The 23840-nt window shown below is 46.0% G+C and overlaps 2 protein-coding genes across 2 annotated transcripts in view; both read left to right on the top strand.

The window, feature by feature from the left end:
* The window catches only part of GALNT10 (polypeptide N-acetylgalactosaminyltransferase 10), a 79425-nt gene extending 76158 nt beyond the window's left edge, over window positions 1-3267 (top strand). The window contains exons 11-12 of the mRNA XM_065690323.1: window positions 1792-1941; window positions 2653-3267. Of these exons, the coding sequence (XP_065546395.1) occupies window positions 1792-1941; window positions 2653-2820 (318 nt within the window). The 3' untranslated portion in view covers window positions 2821-3267. The remainder of the gene's footprint in view (window positions 1-1791; window positions 1942-2652) is intronic.
* An 8879-nt stretch (window positions 3268-12146) lies between these two features.
* Window positions 12147-23157, top strand: SAP30L (SAP30 like). Its single transcript, XM_065690660.1, has 4 exons — window positions 12147-12611; window positions 14379-14501; window positions 16136-16234; window positions 18169-23157. The coding sequence occupies exons 1-4, from the start codon at window positions 12426-12428 to the stop codon at window positions 18295-18297; spliced, it is 537 nt and encodes a 178-aa protein (XP_065546732.1). The 5' UTR covers window positions 12147-12425; the 3' UTR covers window positions 18298-23157.
* Window positions 23158-23840: the final 683 nt, after the last annotated feature.

Here is a 23840-nt window from a genome sequence, read left to right as displayed (position 1 = left end):
GCTTTGAGGTTCTGGGAGCGAACAAAAAGGAGCACAAGAAAACAATATGCCAAAATAATAAACCAGTAACAAGGCAGCTGTAATATGTAACAAAGTGAATATTAACTTCAAAGGTTGTGCTGGGAGAAGTGATGGAGGAGCATCATGCATATTAATGAACCTGCAGGAGCATTCAATAACCGCTTACTATCATCCTTCTGACAGGAGGCAAATGCATTATAAACACCCAACCATTGCTGGAGAGAGATGAAACTGGCCAGGCCATAGATTCACCCTCTCAACATATAAGGTGCCATAAATGACAGCTTTATTATAAGAAAAGGGAGGGAAATATTAGTTTGTCTAAACTGTGGCGGCTGAGCTGAGAAAAGCTCAAGAAAACAATGCCCCTATTACAGAGCCATGCATAACTCTTCAGGGGAATGGCTTCAGTGGTAGGAGACAAAGGGTTGTTGCATATCAGTTCTGATGCATGAACGCTCAAAATGAAAACAATTTACTCAGGCAGTCCAAGACTAAGCCTCTGTTCCATGAGGAGGATCTTGAACAATTAGTGGTTAGGAGCATAATGTGATTGAACTTCTGCATAGCGTTGAGCCTAAATGATTGTGGTAATTTCTTTTGCAAGAGGGATTTAAAAGAGAAACAGGAGCAAGAACTGTGGCAAAAGTTCTTGGCATTGCTGCTTCAAGTAGTAGCACCCTGTTCATTAGAGGTCTGTCTTACTGCCCCATGAGACATCTCTGAGGAGAGGACCGTTCTTCCACGTTGCTCCAAAAGGAGCTCACAGAATAGCCCTTCTCCTCAGGCACTGGCAGGGAGGCCTGCTGGCTAGAAACACATTAGCTGGTGCTGGTCACAAGAGGGCACTTGCACCCTTGCCAGAGATGCTGTTCTTGTCGAAGCATGAAGCAAAAGGTCGACACCAGTGCCTGCCTTTAAACAACTTGTGGAATTCAGTCCTGTGATGCTTAAAACATGTCTTCAGCCAAGCCATGCTCGTCAGACTGAGGGTGCAGTTAGACCACTCCGCTGTCAAACCATGGCCAAAATCTAATCTCACAGGGGCAGGGCAAGGAGCAGAGCCATATTATGTGGCAGTACTTCACCAACTCTTTGCCCATGGGTCAACCCCATGGTTCAGGGATTTCCAAGCCATGTGTGCTGGCATCTGGCAGTTTTCATTAAGGCCATAGCACTGCCAAGCATGGGTTGTGCCTTATTACTAGAGATAAAAACCCTTCTCTTCTGTAGTATCCCTGCTTTAATTTCACCTGAAAAAGATCATTGCAGGGCCAGTGGAAGAGGGCACCAGGAAGCACTGCCCTACTGTTTGCCCTTCTGGCGTGGGATGGGGAGCTGTGGGCTCCTGGTCTCTTGTCCCAGAAGATGTGGGACAGCCTCTTCTCAAGGTGACTGCAGGCTGTCTGTGCAGACTTAGGTGTTTACTGCCGGTGTTAACTCCGAGCTCTTGTAACTCTCTGCCTTTTTTGCTTGCTGTGAAAGGCTGTAATTGGTCAGCTGCTCACTTAATCCATGATGTATGTCTGCATTGCAGAGACATTCAAGGCTGCTATTAGTACCCAAGCTAACTAGCATGGCTGTTTGCAGCAGCACAGTCTCATTTAGCATGCTGTGTGGCAGTCCACGAGGTAGCTCTTAGCCTCCCCTATTCAGCACTTCCTGTCCCCAGAGATGGAAGTGTTTTTTCTCTATCAGATACTGTCATTCTACGGGTGAAAGCACCGTGCCCAGCACCAGCCACCATGAGGGTCCTGTTTGTCCCAGCAGGTATTCACCTTCAGCTGGAGGGAAGACATCCGTCCTGGGGATCCTCAGCACACCAAGAAGTTCTGCTTTGATGCCATTTCGCACAGCAGCCCTGTGACCCTCTATGACTGTCATGGAATGAAGGGGAACCAGCTCTGGAGATACCGAAAAGTGAGTGTGTTCTTATTGAAAGTGTCAACTTCAGTTGACAATTTTCCTTAAAATATCACCACTCCTGTTCTATTCCTTTTCTTCATGCAGCTGCAATAAGAGTCTGTTGCCATTGTGCCCTTAATTATCCTTGCTTAAAAAGAGGTGGATCCCCTGTTCCACCGCTTAGAAATGGTGAGGACTGTTTCTCCAGGCCTTACTAAGCAGAAGGACACTCTCCTTGCAGTCCTGCCCACGGCTGGCAATGAGGTGATGCAATACCCTTGCAAAACCTGTTTGCCAAGACGTGTGCTGTGTTTATTGGATTATTCTGAACACTAGAAGGTCATGCCAAAAGTACATAATTCATCCTCCTATTAAGAAGCACTTTCATGGGCAACAGGTAAAGAAGTTCTTGACTACATGCTTTGTCCTAGTAATTCATATGCTTAGGAGCAACTGCAGCAGCAGTTGCAACTCCAGCAACTCCAGCACTGTAGGCTGGAGAACCTAGTTTCCGACAGGGCTTTAGACCATCCCAGTGGAGGTGTGAGATGGGCTGGATGCTGTTGCAAGGGGTGGGACTGCACCTTGACAGTTGCTAACTAATTCAGTGTGGAACAACTTGTTCAGGTACATCTAAGTGACAAAATACCTTGGTTTTCTTGTGTTGATTTTAAGTCAGCTTTGCTTCTCTGCTCAGCAACCTCACATCACATTTCTCTTTCCCAGGACAAGACCCTCTACCATCCAGTAAGCAGCAGCTGTATGGACTGCAGTGAGAGTGACCGAAAGATCTTCATGAATAGCTGCAATCCCTCGTCTCCAACACAGCAGTGGATATTTGAACATACAAACTCAACCATCTTGGAAAAATTTAACAGAAATCTTGATCTTTGAGAGACTGAGGAAATACATCCATATATATATATATATTTTACAATTCTAGTTTTTACTGGGGAGGGTTACAAAAACTTTTTTTAAGAGTACTTTTTTTTAAACAGTGAATGAAGGTAAAAGGGAGACTCTCAGGAGAAGGTTAACTAGCAGGCCAGGCTTTATTGTGAAGATGCTGCATCCTTCTCTTCTGGGGATGGTGGAATGTTAAAGGCTTTGCGAGAGCCACTTCTGTGCTGAGACTGAACTGAAACTCTGATTTTAGAGGAGTCTGAATGCGATTGAAGCTGCTTTTTGTTTGCTTTATTTCCTACCTGGGTCTGGTGTTAAAGGATTTTGTTATCCAGGACTTTCTGTAACTGCTAAAAAGGTGGCCATGAGGGAAGATTGTGAGGGGAAAGAAGAGGTGGCCATAAGGAGGGATCATGAGGGGAGAGCAAGGGTAGCTGTGGGGTGTGAGGGGTGGCCATTGGGGGTGAGGGGCAGTCATGAGGGGAGAGCAGGGACAGCCGTGGGGTGTAAGGGGCAACCATGGGGGGTAGGGGCAGCAGCTATACAGTGTGGGCCACTATGGGGGGCATATGAGGGCTGGCTGCTTGTGGAGATCATGAGGGGCAGCCATCAGGGGAGATCTTGAGGGGAGATCAGTTAGCCCTTAGTGACGTGGTTTAGTGGTGGCCTTGGCAGTGCTGAGTTAATGGTTGTAGTTGATGATCTTAAAGGTCTTTTTCAACCTGGTTGGTTCTATGATTCTATACCACCTGCTGAAGCGTTCCCACAGAGGTGCTTTATCTTCCAAAGCCCGTATAAGTAAAATCTTGAAGATTTAATCCTTCTATCAAAAAAAAAGGCCATCAAAATATTAAATGATTTTTTTTCTTGCCCTAAACCAAAATATATTTCAATCAGTTGAGTATTATCACTTTCCAAATCACAGCTCTGATAAAGGAATGAGCTCTAGTGGAAGTGCAGCCGGGTGTTGGGAACAGCGCTGTAGTTATTAGTGATGAGGAATCTGCCTTTCTGGTCCATTTGCTTTGCAGTCAGTTTGTCATTCACTGTTGGATCTTCAAGGTGAAAGATGAGCAGGGGGGTATGAAGTAAGCACAGTTCTTACAGGTGAAGATTTTTGCTAAGAGCCTTTGAATATCAGGCTCCAAATTTGCCTCTTACTCAGAATCTTTCTAGCATGGGCACCTCTGGAGTTTTTCATAGTTTAATCGATTACATGAAGGCAACTTCCATTTTTCCTTTAGAGGTTTGAAAGCTAACTTAATTCACAGTTGGTATGAGCAGATTAGTTCAGGATAATTAAGTCAGGGCTGAAATTAGCTGTTGGTCTTTATCCATTTGTTCATCAGTGTGCAGCTTGTCGCAGTGGTGAGTCCTGTGGTCACTAGTGTTCTAGGCTTGTGCTATTTATCCCTCCTCTTTTCCCAGCATCCACAGCACTGGACACTTTCCTGTGATTGGAAATCTGTTTGCTTAAGCAGAGATATGGGATTGATGCGTGCGTGTCACTGGTACCCCAACCTCCAGTTAGCTGTGCAAGGTGTTACCCTTCTGGTTTGGCTGCAGGATGTGCCAGATACTGAACCAGAAAAATCTCATCCCAGAAGAGGTGTCTTTCTCATGTGAAGGCAAAGAGATTCCTGCCTAGTGTCAAGAAACAAGCAGGCTGTCTCCCTCTGCAGAGCTGCAGAAGAAGGGAGGTCTTTCTGATGTTGCCAATTGTAGGACCGTTGCCCATGTTTCAGATGTTTTTGAGGCCATGTAGTGCTGTGTCTGTCAACTGGGAACAAACTAGGACACAGCTATCTGCCTCTCAAGCCTGATGTGTTGACTGTAAGGCTCAAATTCTTTCCCACCTCTCTCATTCTCACAGCTGAGGCCACATGCTGACTTACGTGGTACATGCATTCACAAAGCAAGGGGAGCATGGGTACTGCATTACAGCGGGGACCAGGCTTTCCAAATGCATTGATATCTAACATTTTGGGAGTGAAAAAAGGCTGTAGGATTCCTTTGTGACAGTTGTACAGCAGTATTGCTATGGAAGTGAGGCCAGCATCAGAGTTGACATCTTATGCTCTCAGTAATTACAATATGTCATTAGGATCCCTTTTCATTTCTGTGGGAGACAGAACGACCTCCCAGTGCTTTGTGTCTGTTGATTTCCTTAAGTTATTAATGCTCTCATTAGTCTAGTGCTGACTATGGATCACTAGATGGTCTGACTAGATGTCTTTAAGAATGTTTTTATACCTGTGGAACAAGAAGCTGTCCATGAACAGTGATAGTTTAAAAGTGGGACACAATCAGCAGATTATAGGAATGGACTGTCGGTCATTCTGCTTGCGGCTTGCAATTGTGTGTGTCTTAGTTTCCTAATGAGAGGATTAGCTTCTGTTTGAGAAATGCATGGCTTGCTTTGTACTTGGGCTCACCTGGTGAAGAGAGTCCTCTCTGCTTGGCTTGCTGGGCGCTTGCTTCAGAGGGAGCTGCGGTAAGGAACAGGTCTTTTACCACTTAATGATCTTAATTTGGAGGGAAAGGAAAGCTCCTAGCAGTCTGCACTGAAAGATTAGATAATTGTTGAGGCAATTCCTGTTGTCAAAACCAACCACCACTACATGGAAACAGGAGCTTCAGCGAGAGTGGTCTTCCTGGGTGCTTCTCAGTACAGTTCATCTGATCTGTTCTCTGATGGTTTCGGATCTGAGTGTGATCAGTGCCTCACCAATTCTGACTTGGCTCACTGGGCTTTGAGCTATTAATTTATTTACATTAATTATACTTTTCAGTACCCTAGAGGCTTTGCTGACTAATAAGAAGACTTAATATAACCAGCCATCCACTGATTGAGAAATAGAGGCTGTATTTCATCATCTACGTCTTTAATTGAGCCTTTACTGGGTAATTATTCCAATTACTTTTGGTTATTTGTAAGACAGATTGCTAAAGCATGAACACATAAGTGAATCTTCACATCTGCATGCAAGTCAAGACTGGAGATTGAATATGCAAAATAAATGTTTTCATATCTTTCCCCCCAAAAGCATTCAAACACCCCTCTCTCCATGGCTGCATAAATTCTGCTGCTTTTAAGTATCAGGATCCCAGACAACAGGGGGATCCCTGGATGTGTGTTATGTTGCATGGTAATACTTCGATTTGTTCTGAAGCTGTTGTTGATTTATACTGGTGCTAATCTCTCAGGCCTACAGACAGAGTAATAGATTTGGGGCTCTGGTGTGTGCAAGGTGGCTTTTTTCATGCCTGGGAAATTTCCTTTTCCACATCGTAACAGAAGAACGTGTGAGCCTTACTGAAAGGGGAATTCAGCATCATTAAAATAAAGATGTGCCTTTTAAAATGTAAATGTACAGCAAATGCTTAAACTTGAACCATTTCCTAGTGCCTTGCTGGACAAGAGAGGAGAGGGAAAGGGGTTGGGAGGTAAGGATGGCAGAGAAAGCTTGACTTGTGCTGTGTTTGTGTGTGTTTTCTAATATGTCCAACTTGTAAGTGCAAAATCTGTGTGAACGACAGTAATTCTGAAGCTCTGGGGTTTCCTTTGTTAAATCAATACCAGTAATGACTTGGGGAAGGGGGATGTCACTCCTAGTAGGAAGACCTGGAAAGGATGGCAGCTTCTTCTTGGTACGCTGTAACAACCAAAGCTAGACCAGGGAGTGTCCCGGTTAGCTGTTGGATGTTCCACCTCATGGTGAAGGCTCATGCATTTCACCAGCATGCAAGATCCTGCATTTGATTTTCTGAGTATCCAAATCAGAAACCACAAACAGTCCCAAAGGCTGTTATAAAAAAAAGTCCCAAAGTGGAATTATAAAGCCACTGGATCTATGTGGTCTTAAATCTACTAGTCCAACTCTAAAGTCCTAATCCTGATTAGTGAGCAAGCAAATGTGAATTTCAACCACAAAACAAGACAAAACTGATAGAACTAATAGACTAAACCATTGTGATAACAGTAACAAATAGCTGTAGCCTCTAGGGGGGAGAAAGGAATTGGTTTCAAAATGCATTCTCCAGGATCTCGGTGATAGGTTTGTCTATTCCTTGTACTGCATGCGTTTTATCTGTAAAACTGGATGGTGCCTCTTGAATCAGTGTATATTTATTTTGTGCATATTAGGACAAACAGCCTAATATCTGGGGGTGGTAAAGGACTTGTAGCACTTTAATGTAGTAGCTTTCATAAACTGGGAATCATGGATAGAATGCCTAGTGTTTTTAAAGCTGAATGGACTTCCTTTTATAATATATTTAAAATAAATTTTTAATGTGTTTTCTGAAAACTGTGTACACCAAAATGACTGTCCCTGCCGGGCTTGCTCCAGTGATTGATTTCCCTTCTCTCTGCTTCTTAGGACAGTAAGCTCAGTAACCCTCGTCTGGTGTTTCCCAGCACAGGCTTCCTGCCACATAAGGGACTGATCTCCTTTATCCTCCTGGGAAGCATCCTTCCCAGCTGCCCTTTGCATCAGGTATAACTGCAGGGTTTGCTGTGGTCATGCCCAAGGCAGACACAGGCAGCTGGGGCTGCAGAGATGCCTGTGGGCGCCTCTGTGTCTGTCCCTCACAGGTGCTTCCGGGGCCACTGGGATCAATGCATCGTGCCCCAAAGCTCCAGCCCATCGCAGGACCCTGCAGAACTTCACCTCAGACAAGTTTAGAAAGCCACAGCCATGAGGGGAGGAGACATGTGAGGAGAAATGTAAGATGTGGATAAGGCTGGAGGAGATCTGGGAAGAGATAGGTTTGTCCAAGGAAGTGTTCCGTGCCCAAGGGCGCAGTCCCAAAGGGAGTATGGCCATGGTGAGTGACTTGTGTTGAGGTAGGACACCCCTGAGAGATGGTGGCCATGGACAGTCCTTGTTGGTAGGGCACAGAGGAGCAGAGTAAACAGCCAAAAGAAGGAGGAAAGGTGTTTACTTCAGTATACATGGGTTTTTTTCGCAGTAATTATATTATTGATTATCAGTTTGTGTTAATTAGCAACTAAGTAAGTAAAAATCCCCGAGGTTGAAGCAGTTGCAGATGATGCAGTGCTGGAGCATCATCTGCTACGGTGAGTGCCTCGCGGTCAAAGCTACAGCTGGTTTTCCTTGGGGGCAGCTTTGAGTGTAGTTGGCGACTGCTCCCTGTGGGTGAGTACTCCAAGCAAGGGAGTCAGGCAGCCTCGTCCTCCAGCCAAGCACTGCCATGCCTGGCTGGTGACCCTTTGCTGTCCTCAGAGCAATGGCCCTGCTATCCTCTCCAGAGCCTCACCTTGCCAGGGACATTCCCTCCCCAAGCCTGCCATCAGCCATGTATGCAAAGCAGCACAGGAAGCTTTTCTCAAAGGCAGTTTGTGTGTTTACTGCTGAGATACATGGCCAGGAGCATAAGATGTTAAAATGACCTCAGCTTATACATGTGTCTTGTCTGAACTACCCGTTCTGTGGTCTACGGGTGAAGCTGTCGTCCTTCTTTCTCATGGTATCTGCCTGAGAGCAACTGCTGAAGATCCATCCTACCCCACAGTTTGCAGGCGAGGGGTTTTAACCACTCATTGCCCAATTTCTGTTCTGATCTTCCATGCAGAGAGAGCTGTTGTTCAGGTAAGTTTATGGGCTGCTCATGGCCCTACCTGTGCTCCCACTGGGACCCTCAGCACTTTCTGCTGTCACCATTTCTGCTGTGGCCTTCCTGGTACTCCTCACTTAACTCCATGGGGTGAAACACTGTGGAATCATAGAATCATAGAATAGTTAGGGTTGGAAAGGACCTCAAGATCATCTAGTTCCAACCCCCCGCCATGGGCACAGACACCTCACACTAAACCATCCCACACAAGGCTTTGTAGAACCTGGCCTTGAACACTGCCAGGGATGGAGCACTCACAACCCCCCTGGGCAACCGATTCCAGTGCCTCACCACCCTAACAGGAAAGAATTTCCTCCTTATATCCAGTCTAAACCTCCCCTGGGTAAGTTTTAACCCATTACCCCTTGACCTGTCACTACAGTCCCTGACGAAGAGTCCCTCCCCAGCATCCCTATAGGCCCCCTTCAGGTACTGGAAGGCTGCTATGAGGTCTCCACGCAGCCTTCTCTTCTCCAGGCTGAACAGCCACAACTTCCTCAGCCTGTCTTCATACGGGAGGTGCTCCAGTCCCCTGATCATCCTCGTGGCCTCCTCTGGGCTTGTTCCAACAGTTCCATGTCCTTTTTATGTTGAGGACACCAGAACTGCACACAGTACTCCAGGTGAGGTCTCACAAGAGTAGAGTAGAGGGGCAGGAACAAGAGAACAAATAGCACATGGAAAAATGTGCATGTGGGAAAGTCAGCAGTTGGAAAGGAAGGGAAGGAAAAGCTCCTTCTTGGGGGAGCAGCAGTCAGCTGCAAGGTTGGACTTTATGATCTTAAAGGTCTTTTCCAACCTGGTTGATTCTATGATAGAAGTGTGATCCCAAGGGAAGATACTACTGTGATTCTTGGCCACAGCACCATTTCCCAAGGGGAGGATGTGCCAAAAGCTGGAACAGTGTGTTTTAGCAAGTTCAGTACGTGCCACCCTAGAAAGACACTGCAGAGTGTGTGAGGGTGGGGGATGGTGCTGGGGAAGTGTTCGTATTGGTCCTCAAGGGACAGACACTGAAAATGGTCTGATTCCAGACTGGAGGTATAACAACAATAAAAAAGGCTTCTTCCCAGGACATCTTCGGCAGCAAAGACCTTCTGGGAGGTGGCATTTCTGTCCCAGGAACCCAAATAGCTCCATTAAACCAGTAAGTTCCAGGTGACAGCTACACTGCAAGCCTGTCTTTAGAGCGTCGTGCTGCTCCAGCTAAGGTTTAAAGGCCTGTGCAAGTTCCCCTCATTTGCTTAGGGGGCTGCCTAGGCTGAGCAGAACATTACTGCTTTCAGGGCACTAAAGCTGCCTGGGCGATGATGGGTTTATGAAACACTGTTTCTCACTTCATTGCAGCTCCCACCAGGAATTATTGGATTGGGTTAGTGATAGATACCTAATAAAGATTGCCTCTATGAGGCCGTTTATTTCACAGCAAGCTAGTTCTGGACTAGCAGACTGTGAAATCTTGAGGTTCCCATGAGGATAAATGTGCTGAAATAAAGTGCAATTACACAAACACCTCCATGCACCTTTCTTTTTCTTTTTGAAAGACTGAACAAGGTGTCATTGTGCTTGCCGGAGCTGGGGGTTCTCAGCACTGAATTAGCAAGCACTGACAAAACCAGGGATTTGCCTTTGAGTGGGCATTGCAGAGCAACTTAAAGTCCTCTCGTTTGCATAGGCTCAGAGATTGCAGCCTAAGATGAAATAGTGATAGTGCCAGTGTCTCCAGCCAGCTTCCCGATGAATAGTCCAGGGAGCACCTGGAGAATCTCCTCATGGGCATAGGAGCAAGTCCTGCATGTTTTGAGCATGTTCCTTTTAACTACTGGTTGCTGTTATCATTTGTCCCCGCAGTCTGTGCTTTCAGCTTCCCGAATGGCAGGAGATTCCTTCTGTAAAATGTCCTCAGCCTCCTGGTTGATTAGAGGTAAGATTGTGGTGGGCTAACCCTGGCTGGATACCAGGTGCCCACCAAAGCTGCTCCATCTCATCATCTGGACAGGGGAGAGAAAATATAACAAAAGGCTCATGGGTTGAGATAAAAACGGGGAGAGCTCACTCACCAGCTTCCATCACAGACTTGACTTGGGGAAATCAGCTTAATTTATTATCAATCAAATCAGTGGGAAAACAAGAAATAAACCCAAATCTTAAAACACCTTCCCCCCTACCCCTCCCTTCTTCCTAGGTTTAACTTTGCTCTTGATTTTCTCCACCACCCTCCCCCAGTGGCACAGGGAGATGGGGAATGTGGGTTGTGGTCAGTTTATCACAAGTTGTTTCTACCCAATTCAAAGCTAAGCCTGGAAAGCTTGTGAGTAGGAGCTCTGAGATCACTGTCAGCCTTCTGGTGTTCTCCCTTTCCCAAAACCACGGACTATCTGTGTGAGGAGGGTGTTGAGGCATGCACATCCCAGGTAGCATGGCCGGGGCTGGCACAAGTATTGGCATCTTGCTTTTTTCAGTCTCTTTGCTGGTTGCTAACTGGTTTTTGGTCTGTGGGTAACTTGTTTCCCTCTCCTTCCCACTGGAGCAGCGGGCTCCTGGCACTGGTGTCCCAGGAGAGTGCACTGTGGTTCTTTGCATGTCCCAGGGTAAAAAAGAAAGTAAGTGCCTGGGGACACCAGCAGTAACTGTGAGACATGAGGCAGAACTGTTCCTGGCCCTCCAGGTTTGTTCTGTGTTTGGTATCGCAAGGACTGCCTCGACAACAGGGGTTTTGGCGTTTCAGTCTGTTTCAGCAGAGCACGTTATGAGATGTCTGCTATGTGGCGCAGGATCATCCAATGGCCGAGGGCTGGCAGAGTCTCTTCCAAAGCTGTTTTGTGTGTGTGATTTAGCACGGTTCACTCCATGCAGAACACACTGTTCTGCATCCAGGCTTCCACGCTTTGAAGTGATTTTAGTTTATAGAACCTTTTTTCCTGTTTGTACATAAATTCCTCTATTCAGGAAGATGAAATCCTTTTCCATTTACAGCTGCTCATGCAGCTCTGACAGCAGCATCTGCTGTCTGCATTACAGAGGTCACAGTGCTTCCAGAACCGACATCTTACCCACAGATCAGTAAGAATTTCTTTCCCCCTCACTTCTTGCCCCTTTTATAGGGTTGGTTTGGGTTGTGGGGTTTTTTTTTCTCTGAAGATGACAGAAAAGAACTTCACTTCTGGAACCGCTTTTCCAGCTCCAACTTTTCCGTTTCCCCACCTTATACACAGGAAGCACAGGTTTGGTCCGTCAGCCAGGGGCTTTCCTACCTACGTGCCACCGGGGAGGTTTATGTGGTGACTGCAGTCGCGAGCCGGCGCTTACGGAGGACGCCGGTGCGAGACAGCGGGGCCGAGCCGCTGCTCGGGCGGGGCGGTCCGGCTGCGCGGCGGGAGGAGGCCGGCGCTGTCCTTGGGGTCCCAGCGGAGCCCACGGAGCCGGTGCCGCTGCCCCGGCAGCGCTGAGGTGAACCGGGGCCGGGGGGGGGTCACCGCGGTGCCTGGCAACGCCGCTCGCCCCTCGCTCTCCCGCCGACCTTCCGGCTGCCGGGCTACCGCGAAGGCGGGCAGCCGCCGCTCTGTGGCTGCGAGACAGGCGCTGCCTTCCACCAATAGAAGCGCGGAGCGGCGGTGTACGCCCCGCCCCTCGAGCAGCACCGCCCAACCAGCGCCCCGCCTGCAGGCGCGGGGGGCGGGACTTCCGCTGCCGGGGAGGCGGTTTTGTGTGTGCGAGTGAGTGCGAGCGGTGCGTGCGGGGTCCCCGCGGGCCGCGGCGCTTGGGGGGCCCGGCGCGGCCTGCCCCTGCCCTGCCGGCGCTCAGGGGGGGTCCCCCTTGAGGGGGCCCCGGCAAGAGTGGGGGGCCCCCTGCGGGGGTGCCGGGGTCCCCCCCCCGAGGGTGCGGGGTGACGGTGGCAGCGAGTGTTTCCCCGGTTGTCGGCTCCCCGGGCGGGGTGAGGGTCGGGCAGGTGGGCGATGAATGGTTTCAGCACCGAGGAGGACAGCCGGGATGGGCCGCCCGCCGCCCCCTTTTACGGCCAGAGCTGCTGCCTCATCGACGACGGGGACCGCTGCGTGCGCCCCGCCGGCAACGCGTCCTTCAGCAAGAGGATCCAGAAGAGCATCTCGCAGAAGAAGCTGAAGCTGGACATCGACAAAAGTGTGAGTTGTGGAAGCCGATGAGACCCCAAGGACACCCCCTCTGTGGCCCGGCCCCGCATTGCGGTGAGACCGCCAGCGGGAAGTTGCTGCCCCGCCAGGCGAGCTGAGCCCTCCCGTGGCCCCGAGGGGGGTCACTGTACCCCGGGAGCGGTGGGGACACGGCTGCGATGCTCTGCGGGGTGAAAGCGGTTCGTCTATGCCGCGTGTTCCCGTCGGCAGCGTTACCGCGCTGGTTCTCGGGAAGAACGTGCCGGGGTAAAGTCAGGGCTGTTCTCCTTGGTTGTCTCCTGAGGGTTAATGAAGCAGCGCTGAAAACGGTGTTTGGGGGGAAGCATTCGTGCGGTGGGGAGCACATAATGATCGGGGGAGCGAAGGGACCTTTGCTTCGGAGGTAATAGCTCGGGTTTAATTTCGGTTTCGTATTGAAAGCCGCTGCTGCAGCTAGGTGGAATCAGCGGGATGGGTTGCTGTTGGAGTTAGGGCTCACTGGCGGTATTCTTTCAGTTGCTAAGAATTCCTATTCCCCTAAGGCAGGTTATTACTGCATCTCATGGAAAGGTGAGGTGTGCTGCCTCTTCACCAGGGCTCCTGCACGCTTGTTGGCTGGTCGGCACTGAGCAGCTCGATTTGCTGCTGACCCCTTAGTGACGTTAAGTGACAGCTGTCAGCTCAAGATAGAAGCAAGTCGCTTGCCAAGTAGAGAAATAGGTAGAGCAGAGCAGCCTGTCAAAGAGTACAGAAGGAATTTCTCAGAAGCAGCTCAGTTAATGGAGTTCTGCTTTTCTTACCTGATCTTTGAAGATTGAAACCATTAAAATAAGAAACAAAAAGGTGAAGTTTTGTGTCGGACTGCTTGGCAGCTTCCCTGCTTGGCTGGGTCTGTTTCTGACAGCCTGAATGCATCACATCATGGGAAGAGTGTGACTCAATTTGAAATAAAGTCTTATTAAAACCCAGATTATTTGTCCTGGCTGTAGTCCTCAGCAGATTTGACTAGTGGAATAGTAATTTCTTTCACTCTAGGAATGATTCGTTGTTGACAGATGTAGGCTTTAGAAATAAAGAGGAAATCAGACTAGTAACTCAAAATGAAGGGAATGTGTGAAGCTGGCTGCATAAAGTGATTTCAGATGTCGGGTGTCTGTGGCTTTTGCCTGACAGGTACCAAGTGATTTTGATCATTTTTGGTTCTTGTTTTTCTATATGCTAAGTTTAGTGAGATAACATTTGTTAAACAGGGGGGTTCTGTGGCAGAATAAGCTGTAGGAGACATTTTCTTTTGGTTTGCTTGTTTGAATTGAGGTAATTGCCTAACTTCTATGTGGTCTAGATTTTTAAACACTTGCATTAATAATCTTCTGTACGATTCAAACCAGAATGTTCAGAAGAGTAGACCAGAATAATGTTTTTCATGGTAGTTACTTGGTAGTAAGTCCTGAAGCAAATGCTCTTCCTCCACACAATTACCTGTTGTTTTTTTTTTTTCCTGACGTACAATTGCAACCGTAAAAAAGGAATATATTATCTGCAGAGATTGAGCTGGAGCTCTCCAGTCCTTCATTTTCCTTGCTTTTCATGTTTGTAGTGTAAATTATCTCTAACTCAAGAGGACAATATCAGGCCTGGGCTTTAAGATTAGAGATTCCTTACCATCACGAGGCAGGCAGTCATGCCAGTCACCTGTAATGCTGCTGTGGAAGTGGCTGCTGTTGAATGCTGTTCTGCGGTACCTGGTTTGATTGCTTTTTCACTGCTTCTGGTCCTTAGGTGAGGCATCTGTATATTTGTGATTTTCACAAGAACTTCATCCAAAGTGTCCGAAACAAAAGAAAGAGGAAGACAAGTGATGATGGGGGTGACTCTCCTGAGCATGAAACGGATGTCCCGGAGGTTAGTAGGTGCCAAGTGGGTGTAGGCTGCTTCTGAGCATGTTGAAGTTTCTCTTGGATGTTTTCATGTATCAGAAAACACTGACATTTTAAATTGCAGCTCCACTGAAACTGCTGTGGAGTTGCTCTCACTTTTCAGGGATACTTTTGTTCTGATGTGTGAAAATGTCCCAGTTTTCTTCACTCCTGTGTGAGTTCTTTGCTCATGTAAAGTTCTCTATAAAAAGAGGTGTAAAAAGGTAACTGCACAGCTTCATTTATGTACTGCTTCCAAACAGAGCTGTTAAAACAATATTGGATACTAATTCTTACTTAAAAGTAAATTATTTTCAGCGGTGACTGAGGCCCCGATATGGTTCTTTGTTACCTTCATATGCATTGTTTTGTAGGTACACTAGAGGATTCAGTAGGTCACTCTCTTTGTGTCTGGGTATTTGTTATCCAGGGATATTTAGCTTTTCCAGACCTTTGCATAGATGGGATTTTTGGCACTAATCAAAACAACCCTCAGATAATCTGTAACCTCTTTATTTGCAGGAAATAGGCCTGGGGGAGGTTGTCTGTGTTGCAGAACTCTAGAATAACCTCTTCTCTGTGCCACTGTGTGCTCTATTTGCTTTGGTGATGTTTCTGGTACTGCTGACATCGCAGAAAGTTGTGCAGAGGTGATGTTCAGAGTTCTGGCCACCTCAGTAGAGCCCTCTGCTGGAAATGCCATCCTCTACTGACAAAAAGCAGTTTAATTTTGGGGGGGAAAGCCACCAAGAATCGCCTTGCGGCAGAGCTGTGCCTTGACTGCAAAGCTCTGTCCACACCCCTCCAGTGTGGAAACGTTGAAGGAATAGCAAGTTTTTGTTTGTGTGTTTTTTTAAGGATACGTGATTTCTGTTGTAGCTGTTTGTGTTTCCATTCTACAAGGCTCTCCATCAAACCTTTCCTATACAAGCTTTATGTTAGTTGCCAGGATGATTGGTGAAGACCTAAAAATGTTAGTGCTGTAGAGTGTGCAGGGTATTTGGTGGTTAAAAACTGCGGGATGCACGTCACCTAACTGATCAGGGAGCTCTGCACTGTGTCAGCTTTAATGTCATTTTCTTCTTGGTTTTCATCAGAGATTCCTTTTGTCTTTGAAACATGGCATTTTCCACATGATTTTCATCTTCCTTCCTGCAACCTCCCCCAGCTTTGCTTTTAAACTGTGCACTTCCCATTTAAGTGTTTGAATTTCATTTCTTCCCTGTCTCTGCACTCTGTTTTATGTCAGAAGCCATTTGTTCAGTGCCTGCTAAATTGATATTTCATGTGTGAGCTTTTTCAACCTTGTGGGAACACAAAGTTCCTCTCTGCTTGGAGGTTGCAGAGGTGTAATTGAGAGCAGAAATTGGCCAGCAATTCTGTTGACAGCATGTGAACCAGAACAAAATTTTCTATTTCCCTGAGGCTGTTTTGGTCCTTCAGCATTAACAGATACAAAATATACTTAGATTTGTCAGTAAGGCAAGCTGATGTGGTGCTGAATGCAGGCAGGGAGGAGTCCTGTTGAGGAAGAAAGCATTATTTTTAGATACCACAACATTTCTGCCTGATAACAAGCAAAAGGTGGTGCTCATCCCGTTTTCTCTGCATCACTTCCAGGTTGACTTGTTCCAGCTCCAGGTGAACACCCTGCGACGTTACAAGAGACATTATAAGTTGCAGACTAGGCCTGGACTCAACAAGGCTCAGCTGGCAGAAGTAAGTGATGACAGAGATAGTGTTATCTTTATTATTAAAACACTTTTTATCTCCTCTGCTCAAGTGCTCATTTTGTGGACACTAATGCCTGTAGTGACTCTAGTACATACTGTGCGCTCTGCAGAAGGTTTCAGGAGATGACACCAACAGAAAGCTGTGTGCTTGCTTTCACCTGAGACAGTCATGGAAGACATGGAAGCTGGCTCTTGAAAGCATGTTTTAGTAACTTGCTGTTGTCTGTTTCCTTTCCCTCCTTGTTCATAGGCACAGTCTGTTACCTTTAGGGTGCAGAAACAACCTAGTTTGCAGTGGCCAGGGTGTTAGCTGGAGATGGCTGTTCTACTGAAACTGAGACTTACATACTACTAGTCACCCCCTATTAGTTTTTCTTTCCTCACAGGCACTTGAACTGGTTGGAATTGCTTATTATTAAAGGCAGAATCCCTGACCATGACTTCAGATTCCTTATTTCCTCCCTTGTCCTAATGTCTTATGATTCTGTATTAAGTTAATAAAAGGGTCTTTCCTTAAGGGCCTCTACTGCTGCTTTCTCACCATATGGGGTACTACTTAAGAAAGAACTCTCTGTATCTCTTTGTTACTTGAGCTAGTTGTGCTGGCATGCATCTGCTCTGCTCTTTTTCCTGACTTAATCTAAAGGCATTCAGTGAGAAAAGTCTTCTCTAAACTGTAAAAGTGAAAAATCTGTAGCTGTTACTGAATGGTAACAAGGTTGATTTTGTAAGCCGAGGCTGTCACAACTGCCCAAAACTGTTTTGCTTTAAAGACAAAAGCCAGCAGACCAAAAAAGACAGCAAGATGCTGTCTTGCTCTCTTTCAAAGTCAGCTAGGGCATGAATATACAGAATATAGCAGATGTGTAGTGCATGTAGGAGTAAGTTAAGTGAAGCAGGGTGGGTGTATGTCCTCAGTAGTAGCTCCGATTTGTCATGTTCTACCTAACCAGTTCATTGTCTCTCAGCTACCTCCTGCCATGAAGGACTACTTACTTAGGCAATTTACCATGAATGTGCCCAGGAGTTAAACAAATAAAACTACTGTGCAAGCAGAAAATAAAGGGAGCCTAACTTCAAGTTGTCACACACTTCCCAGATTTCCTGTGAAGTCTGAGCAGCTTTGACCCTACGCTGGATCCTCGTCCAGCTCCCATGCTTGAATCACTGCTGCCTGAGGCTCTTAGACTTCTGCTGCTACCCCACCGTAAGGAAAACTCAAACTTCCGTAAATCTTCTTGGAGTGACTTATTGCTCAGCCTGCATCAAAATCCAGTTTTGGAGCTGTGTTGGGTATCAAAAAAGAGCTTCTTCCATATGAGAACCAGATCTCATGCAGCTCCATATTTTCTACATTCATTTTCTGAGGAAAAAGCAGCTAATGGTTCAGGGTTTATGCCAGTGCCAGAGAGGGGTAGCCCTAACCAAATCCTAACCCTCCCCTTGCAAATCCCCTGGTGTTCCTCTCAGTGAAAACTTATCCAATGCATTTTCCTTTGGATTCTAAAACTTTGCTACATCTTGTTCACACATCAAAGTGTTTGAGTATTTCTGACACTCTCCTTTAGAATACTGAGCTGCAGGGAGAACTTGCTCTCCAGATAATCTCAGCACGAAATGTCACTTAGGAGAGGCCACGCTGCTTTGGCAGGAGGACGTTCTGGCTTCCAAATTTCACTTGTAGGTTGGCTACAAATACTGCTGACATAGCAAAACTCTGCTGTGTTCATAGGCACATTCCAGCTGTAAAGAGAGAGAGGTAAATGAGGACTGACAGTTTGAATTGGTGCATGTTTGACTAAAAGGATATTACACTCAGTGGCCATAAAATCATTTTTGGAAAGTGAAGAGAAACCCTGTTCTGATTATTTCTGCTTTTTAATGTCAGACTTTCTGTCTCTTTCCATGTTGTCCTTCCAGACTGTCAGTCGTCACTTCAGGAATATTCCTGTGAATGAGAAAGAGACGCTTGCATATTTCATCTATATGGTGAAGAACAACAAGAGCAGGCTGGACCAGAAATCGGAAGGTAGCAAGCAACTAGAATGAAGATGAACAAGACCTGGGATAAGAGAGACCTTGAAGGAACAGATGGTATTGTGCATTTTAGGTATATAAAAACTGCTGAAGTATATTGTAAATTTTTTTTTAACTGCAGTATGTCTGGATGACAGAAAAAGCTATAGACATTGTTATCAGGAGTATTGGGAAACATGTGCCCAGCATGTTTCTGAAGACTTCCCCTCATTTCAAAGTCACATTGGAACAGAGAAATGAGGATAATGCAGAAACCAAGTAAACCCATAGGACTGTGGAGTTTGTCAGCTAGGTGTTCTAAACCATTTCTGGAAATCTGCATCTCAGTGCAATTCAGATCACAGATGGAATTTTCCCACTGAATTCAGACTGCATCACAAGCCACCACTGCAGTTTGTCTTGGCCAAGGACTGGAACAACGACAGAGATTAAATCCATTATTGAGGTGCATGGGCCAGAAGTTTGACTGAAGCTTGCTCCCCACTTGCACATGCTCTGTCCTGCCTTGAGTCAATGCTTCAAGTCCCAATCTTCTACAGCTGCTCCAGCTCACCAAATCTGCTCCTGTGAACTCTACTTCACTAGTCTGAAATTGATTTATTTTTCTTTAACCATCCTTCCTCCCACCCCCTTCTGACGTGGATGTCAAACAACTCTCTGCAATCTCTTATCTAATTTCTTTTATTTCAGAGCTCACTAATTAATTGTCTGTAAGCTTTTAAAAACTTCTGCCTTTCCTCAGAATGTGGTATTAAGGCAAATACAGCTTATCTGCTGGGTCTGGTCCTGTTGGTAGAAATGCTCATTTAATTCACTTATGCGTATTTCCTTTGTATTCAAGGCTCAGTGATGGTAGGTGAAACAGGGACATCTGTCTCCTAATCTCTATGTCAGATCAGGTATCAGTCATGAATTTTACACTGAAGATGCTCTTCAGCAGGTGTCACAGAAGTGCTGTCAGTCAGTGGGCGCAGCAGTCTCTTTTGGTGAAAGCAGACTTATGCTGATGGGTGTAGTACCATAACTGGGAGAGTGACCTGAGTGGAGCATGATGCATTTCATCTGTCTTTACAATGGGCAAGAAGCATCAAAGCATTTGCCTTTTATGAGCATCACATGTGCTTTTGTAAGAGCTGTGTGAGTGGAGGATGCTGGTGCTCTGTAACTGGGCACTGTAGGAGGAGATCGCTCTGATTTTGTTATTTAAAGCCAAGGTGTCCTTACAAATAATGCAGTGGTTATTTTGGCAAAAGGAGCTTATGAAAGTGTTGGCTGTGACTGACTGTTCTCCAGTGACCTCAAGTCTCTTCAAGGGGATGTCAAAATTTAAAGCACCACTCGTTTTTTGCTGTTTTGATGTCTCCATTCTGTTACAAGATGCCAAGACTACACATAGAGAGTATATTCTCAACAAGCCTTAAGCAACAAACTGAACAGTAGAGAACTTTGGCTAACATTTTCTCAATGGCAGGTTTTACTATTCCGAAACTGGATGAAGCTTTGTTGAAGAGCTAAATACACGTCATGATCCCAGCTCAGTGCTGCTTCTGAAGGTCTGAAGGGTTCACATGGGGAAGCTCTTGTTGAAGCTTTCCCAGGGTCTCTTTAAAATTCAAGTCATAACGCAAGCTGTTCACATCAGCTCTGAAGCATTTGCTAATACTCCAAAAACTTGTTCAACAAACTTTGACATGTCTCAGTCCTGTGTCGTAGGCAGAAATACTCTGTTATGGTACACATCCCATTTGTGAAGTTTTGGGGAGTGTGATTGTTTCAGCATTTCCTTGTTCAATCCAGTATGGATTTTAAGAACATCAGACAAGAGAGAGGTTCAAGGAATGAGGAGAGAATGTCTTGTGTCGGTATTTCATGAATGTTTAAGAAGTTCCTAATTACTGGTCCTTTCCTTATTGAAAGGGTGGAGTAATTCCCACATCAGTCACCATGATCTGGCTTCTCTCATTCAGGACAGATAGCTAAGAGGGTTCTCTGACTGCGTGGGTAATCGTCAAAGTGCTCGTGTAATCAGAGGATATTACTAAGGGAAAATGGTTTTCTGAGGTGAGAGGGTTATGCCTCGTTGTAACTTCTAGACCAAAACTGTAAAAAAATGTAGTTTGTTTGGGATTTACCTTCTTTTTTTTTTGTTTTTCTTGTATTTTGTTTTCTTTTATTCCTAAGAGTAAATAAATCTGTTGGGGTGTTTTAGCAGCCAGCAGCAAAATGGTTCGTTTCAAGGAAATATGGTGGCAGGTTCCATCTGTTCAGATGTATTCACTGGAATGCTTTTGTGCAGAGGTGGTATCCAGGAAACTTATTTTTATTTTCCTTAAAATAGTCAATTGATGTGAAATGTGATCCTGTTGGGTCACTCTTAAAGCAATTATACCTTTTTTGGGAAGAAAAATGAAATTCTTAGTGAAGTGTGATGATGAAGAGATGTTTACCAGCCATTAGCAGTCGTTTATAAGGTGGAAAGCTTGGAGGCAAGACACCAAAGAAACAGAAGAATCTTTGGCTGTCGGACCCCACAGCCTTATAAACCCTTGCAAATGCCTTATTACCTTGTTCTCAACTGAGCTGAACGCCTTGAGCAAAAAGAAGCCGATGTCTTGTTGGAAGGGTTGGCCACTTTATGGCTCCCATGCTATAAACTGAAATCACACATCAATTCAGTAGCAATATCCATGTTCAGGGTGCCTGTGATTCTTGAAAAGCATTTAGTGTCTAATAACCAGAAAACGTAACAATGCAATTGTCGTTCTGTATGAAACCATGCTGTGTATTTGATTCCTTATGCTGCATGCCAATTAAACAACAAAAGACTTTCCAACTTCTTTTTGGTTTAAACTTCAAAGTAAATGTGTTTGAACCTCACACTTGTGAAGCCATGAGGTGGGACATTTGCTCAGCACTTTTAGATGTGACTTGTTGGAAAGGTGGAAGATCCAGATCACTTTGGCTGGTATGATGAGTTTGTTTTTCCTTTTACATTTTTGCTTTTCACAGATGGGCCTTAAATATCTGTCTAGCTTTGAACCATGGAGCACAAGCCTTGGGGGCATGGAGGGTGACCAGATGTCATCTTCCATTTCTAATAGTGGAAGCTTATTTCTTACAAGCCTGCATAGGTGACATTCACCCTGGGGCAGAGGAATTGTCTTTGAAGCTCTCCAGCCGTTATAGAGCCTAATTCAATTACATTGCCTAATTCAGTTCTCATCGAAGAGTTGCATTAACTTCATTAGACTTCTGAATAGATCCAAAGCCATTAGTATGAGATCCAAGTAATGCAGAAACATCTCTTCTGGGGTTAATTCCATCCTGTATGTTGACCCTCTGCTCACTTTAAAGGAAGAAGAAGAAATCATTGCTGGTAGTTGTCGGCTTGAGCTCAACTCAAGGGAGTTGGAAGCATGTGAAGACTCGAGTCGGTGGCAGTCTGATGGCTGAAAAGTGCAAATCTATCCAAGGAGGCTGTGTTAGAATGCAGGGTCTGAGTTTCTGCATCGCAAAGAATATTGTATAACATGAAGTAAACAATGGCATTAAAAGTTAATGTTTCTTCTGCCGGGCACTTTAGATGCGCAAGCCTGAGAAAAGCAGAGCGGGCAGGTTTGTACCTCTTGTCCCCAGTACTCTGTTGTCCTGGTTTTCCTTAGTAATGTGGCTGTAAACCACTAGATGCCCTGGTGTGCAAGGCTTGACCACAGCACAGCAAGTCTGGCATTTCAAGTTAGTTTGAAGTGCAAGCTGGATTCAGAGAGGCTTTGAAAACAAGAGCCACAATAACCCACAGTGAGTGTGTATTTTCAAGGGGGTCATGTTGGCACAGAGATGAAACAGGACATGGCCCACGGAGAGACTGAACAACAGCAGCGTGGAGGAGGATTTGTTCAGTGTTAGCTCTTGTAATGGATGTTTTATGAGAGGGGAAGAAGGGGGGAGCTGCGCACTTTACATCTTTTGGTTGAGCCAAATGTAAATACCAATGGGAGAGCTTCAGCAGTAACTGCAGTTGGAGGGGAGAGAAATGGTCTGCTGAGGGACTGTTTATTTAAATGTGCAGATCATACACTTCCCTAGAGCACTAGAGTCACTTTGCCTGTACAGGTTAAACGAGTGGGCAATACAAGGCGGCCTCCTTACAAAAGGAGTCCTTGTACTGCCCCAAGTATTGACTGAAGAGTCCTAAAGGTGAAGGAATGTTATTGATGCCTCACTCCTCTTGTCACTGCTGCCCTTTAACCATCTCTAGCTTATCAAGTCAGGGAGTTCTCATGTTCCACTTTCAAAGTGCAAATAAACCGTTAGGATGTAAAATACTCCTTGCACTTTCACAGCTATCCCTGGTCTCGCGGGTTGGACGTCCTGGTTAACACATCTGTTTGGAATGAATTGAAGTGTGGGGAAAGGGGGAGGCTCCTGCCTTAAACCTGAACTTCCCTTGCAAGCGACTCTGCAGCCACCCTGTGCATTAGGAGGCTCAAGGAGCCCTTTAGCTGAGCCCAGACAGGGCTGGGTTTACTCCGCAGCTGGAGTGCAAGGGAGGTGAATAGCAGGTAACTTGCAGTATGGCTTGAAGTCTTTCAGCAGGCTTACCAGGAGAGAAAAACTGTTCCCTCTTCTCTTTCTGGCCTCCATGTGTTGTGCTGATCTTATGCCAAATGTTTTGGACACCTTGTATTTTTAACTGTGTAATATAGCCGTGTATTGTTAAAGCAACTTAGTAACTTATAGCAAAAACTGTAGAACTCATTTCTCTGAGGTGTAGGAGATGTCCTGCTTCCACTGTGTATGAGACTTTAACTCTGTACTGTCTGACAAAGATACAATGCTGAATTTCACTTTAATAAATGATCTGTCTAGCAATGAGGCCTACATTCCCTTCTGTTTGCCTTTCTGCCCTTACCACTTTCAGCTCCGGAGCCGATGGAGTTCTGCTTTGCATGACCCTTTTGTGCCAGGCTTTTCTGGTTCATCGTCATTTCCCACCTCCCCAGGGCTGGAGTATTGCAGACACAGAGGAAAACAGCGCTGCTGAGTAGGGCCTGAAGCAGAAAATTCAGGTGATGGGGTATTTTGTGACAAACCTGTGTGGGTTGTGCAGATGTAAATCATGGGGACATTGAATGCCACTGTAAGCTCACAAGAAAGAAGGAGGCTGTTGGAGAGCCACATGAGCTTGCATCTTGGGGTGTTGGGCTTTTCTGTGCTGGGGATTTTGTCCCCCGTATTATGAACAGTCAAGTGCAGCATCTTCCTTGGTTGATGTTTCCTAATGAATACTCTTTAGTTCAGCCCTGTGCTTCTGCTTACTTCAAGTACACCCTTGGCTATGTCTCCTGCATGACTGCTAGCTCCTGTTGTCCAGAGTTGAAGCTGCATCCCAGCTGATGAGGTAGGTGCTACTCCAGAGCAATGCTGTCGTGTGGCATCCCAATGTTCAACCTATTATCTGCAAGATCCAGGTCTGTGTAGTGCTGTTTCATTTTTCCCCATATTGCTCTCCTGACTTTGCCCTACAGGCAAAGATGCAGTGAGGAAGTGAGTGA

The sequence above is a fragment of the Lathamus discolor genome, chromosome 10 (assembly GCF_037157495.1).
Source record: "Lathamus discolor isolate bLatDis1 chromosome 10, bLatDis1.hap1, whole genome shotgun sequence".
Classification (NCBI taxonomy): Eukaryota; Metazoa; Chordata; class Aves; order Psittaciformes; family Psittacidae; genus Lathamus; species Lathamus discolor.
This window is presented reverse-complemented; position numbering and strand designations above follow the sequence as displayed.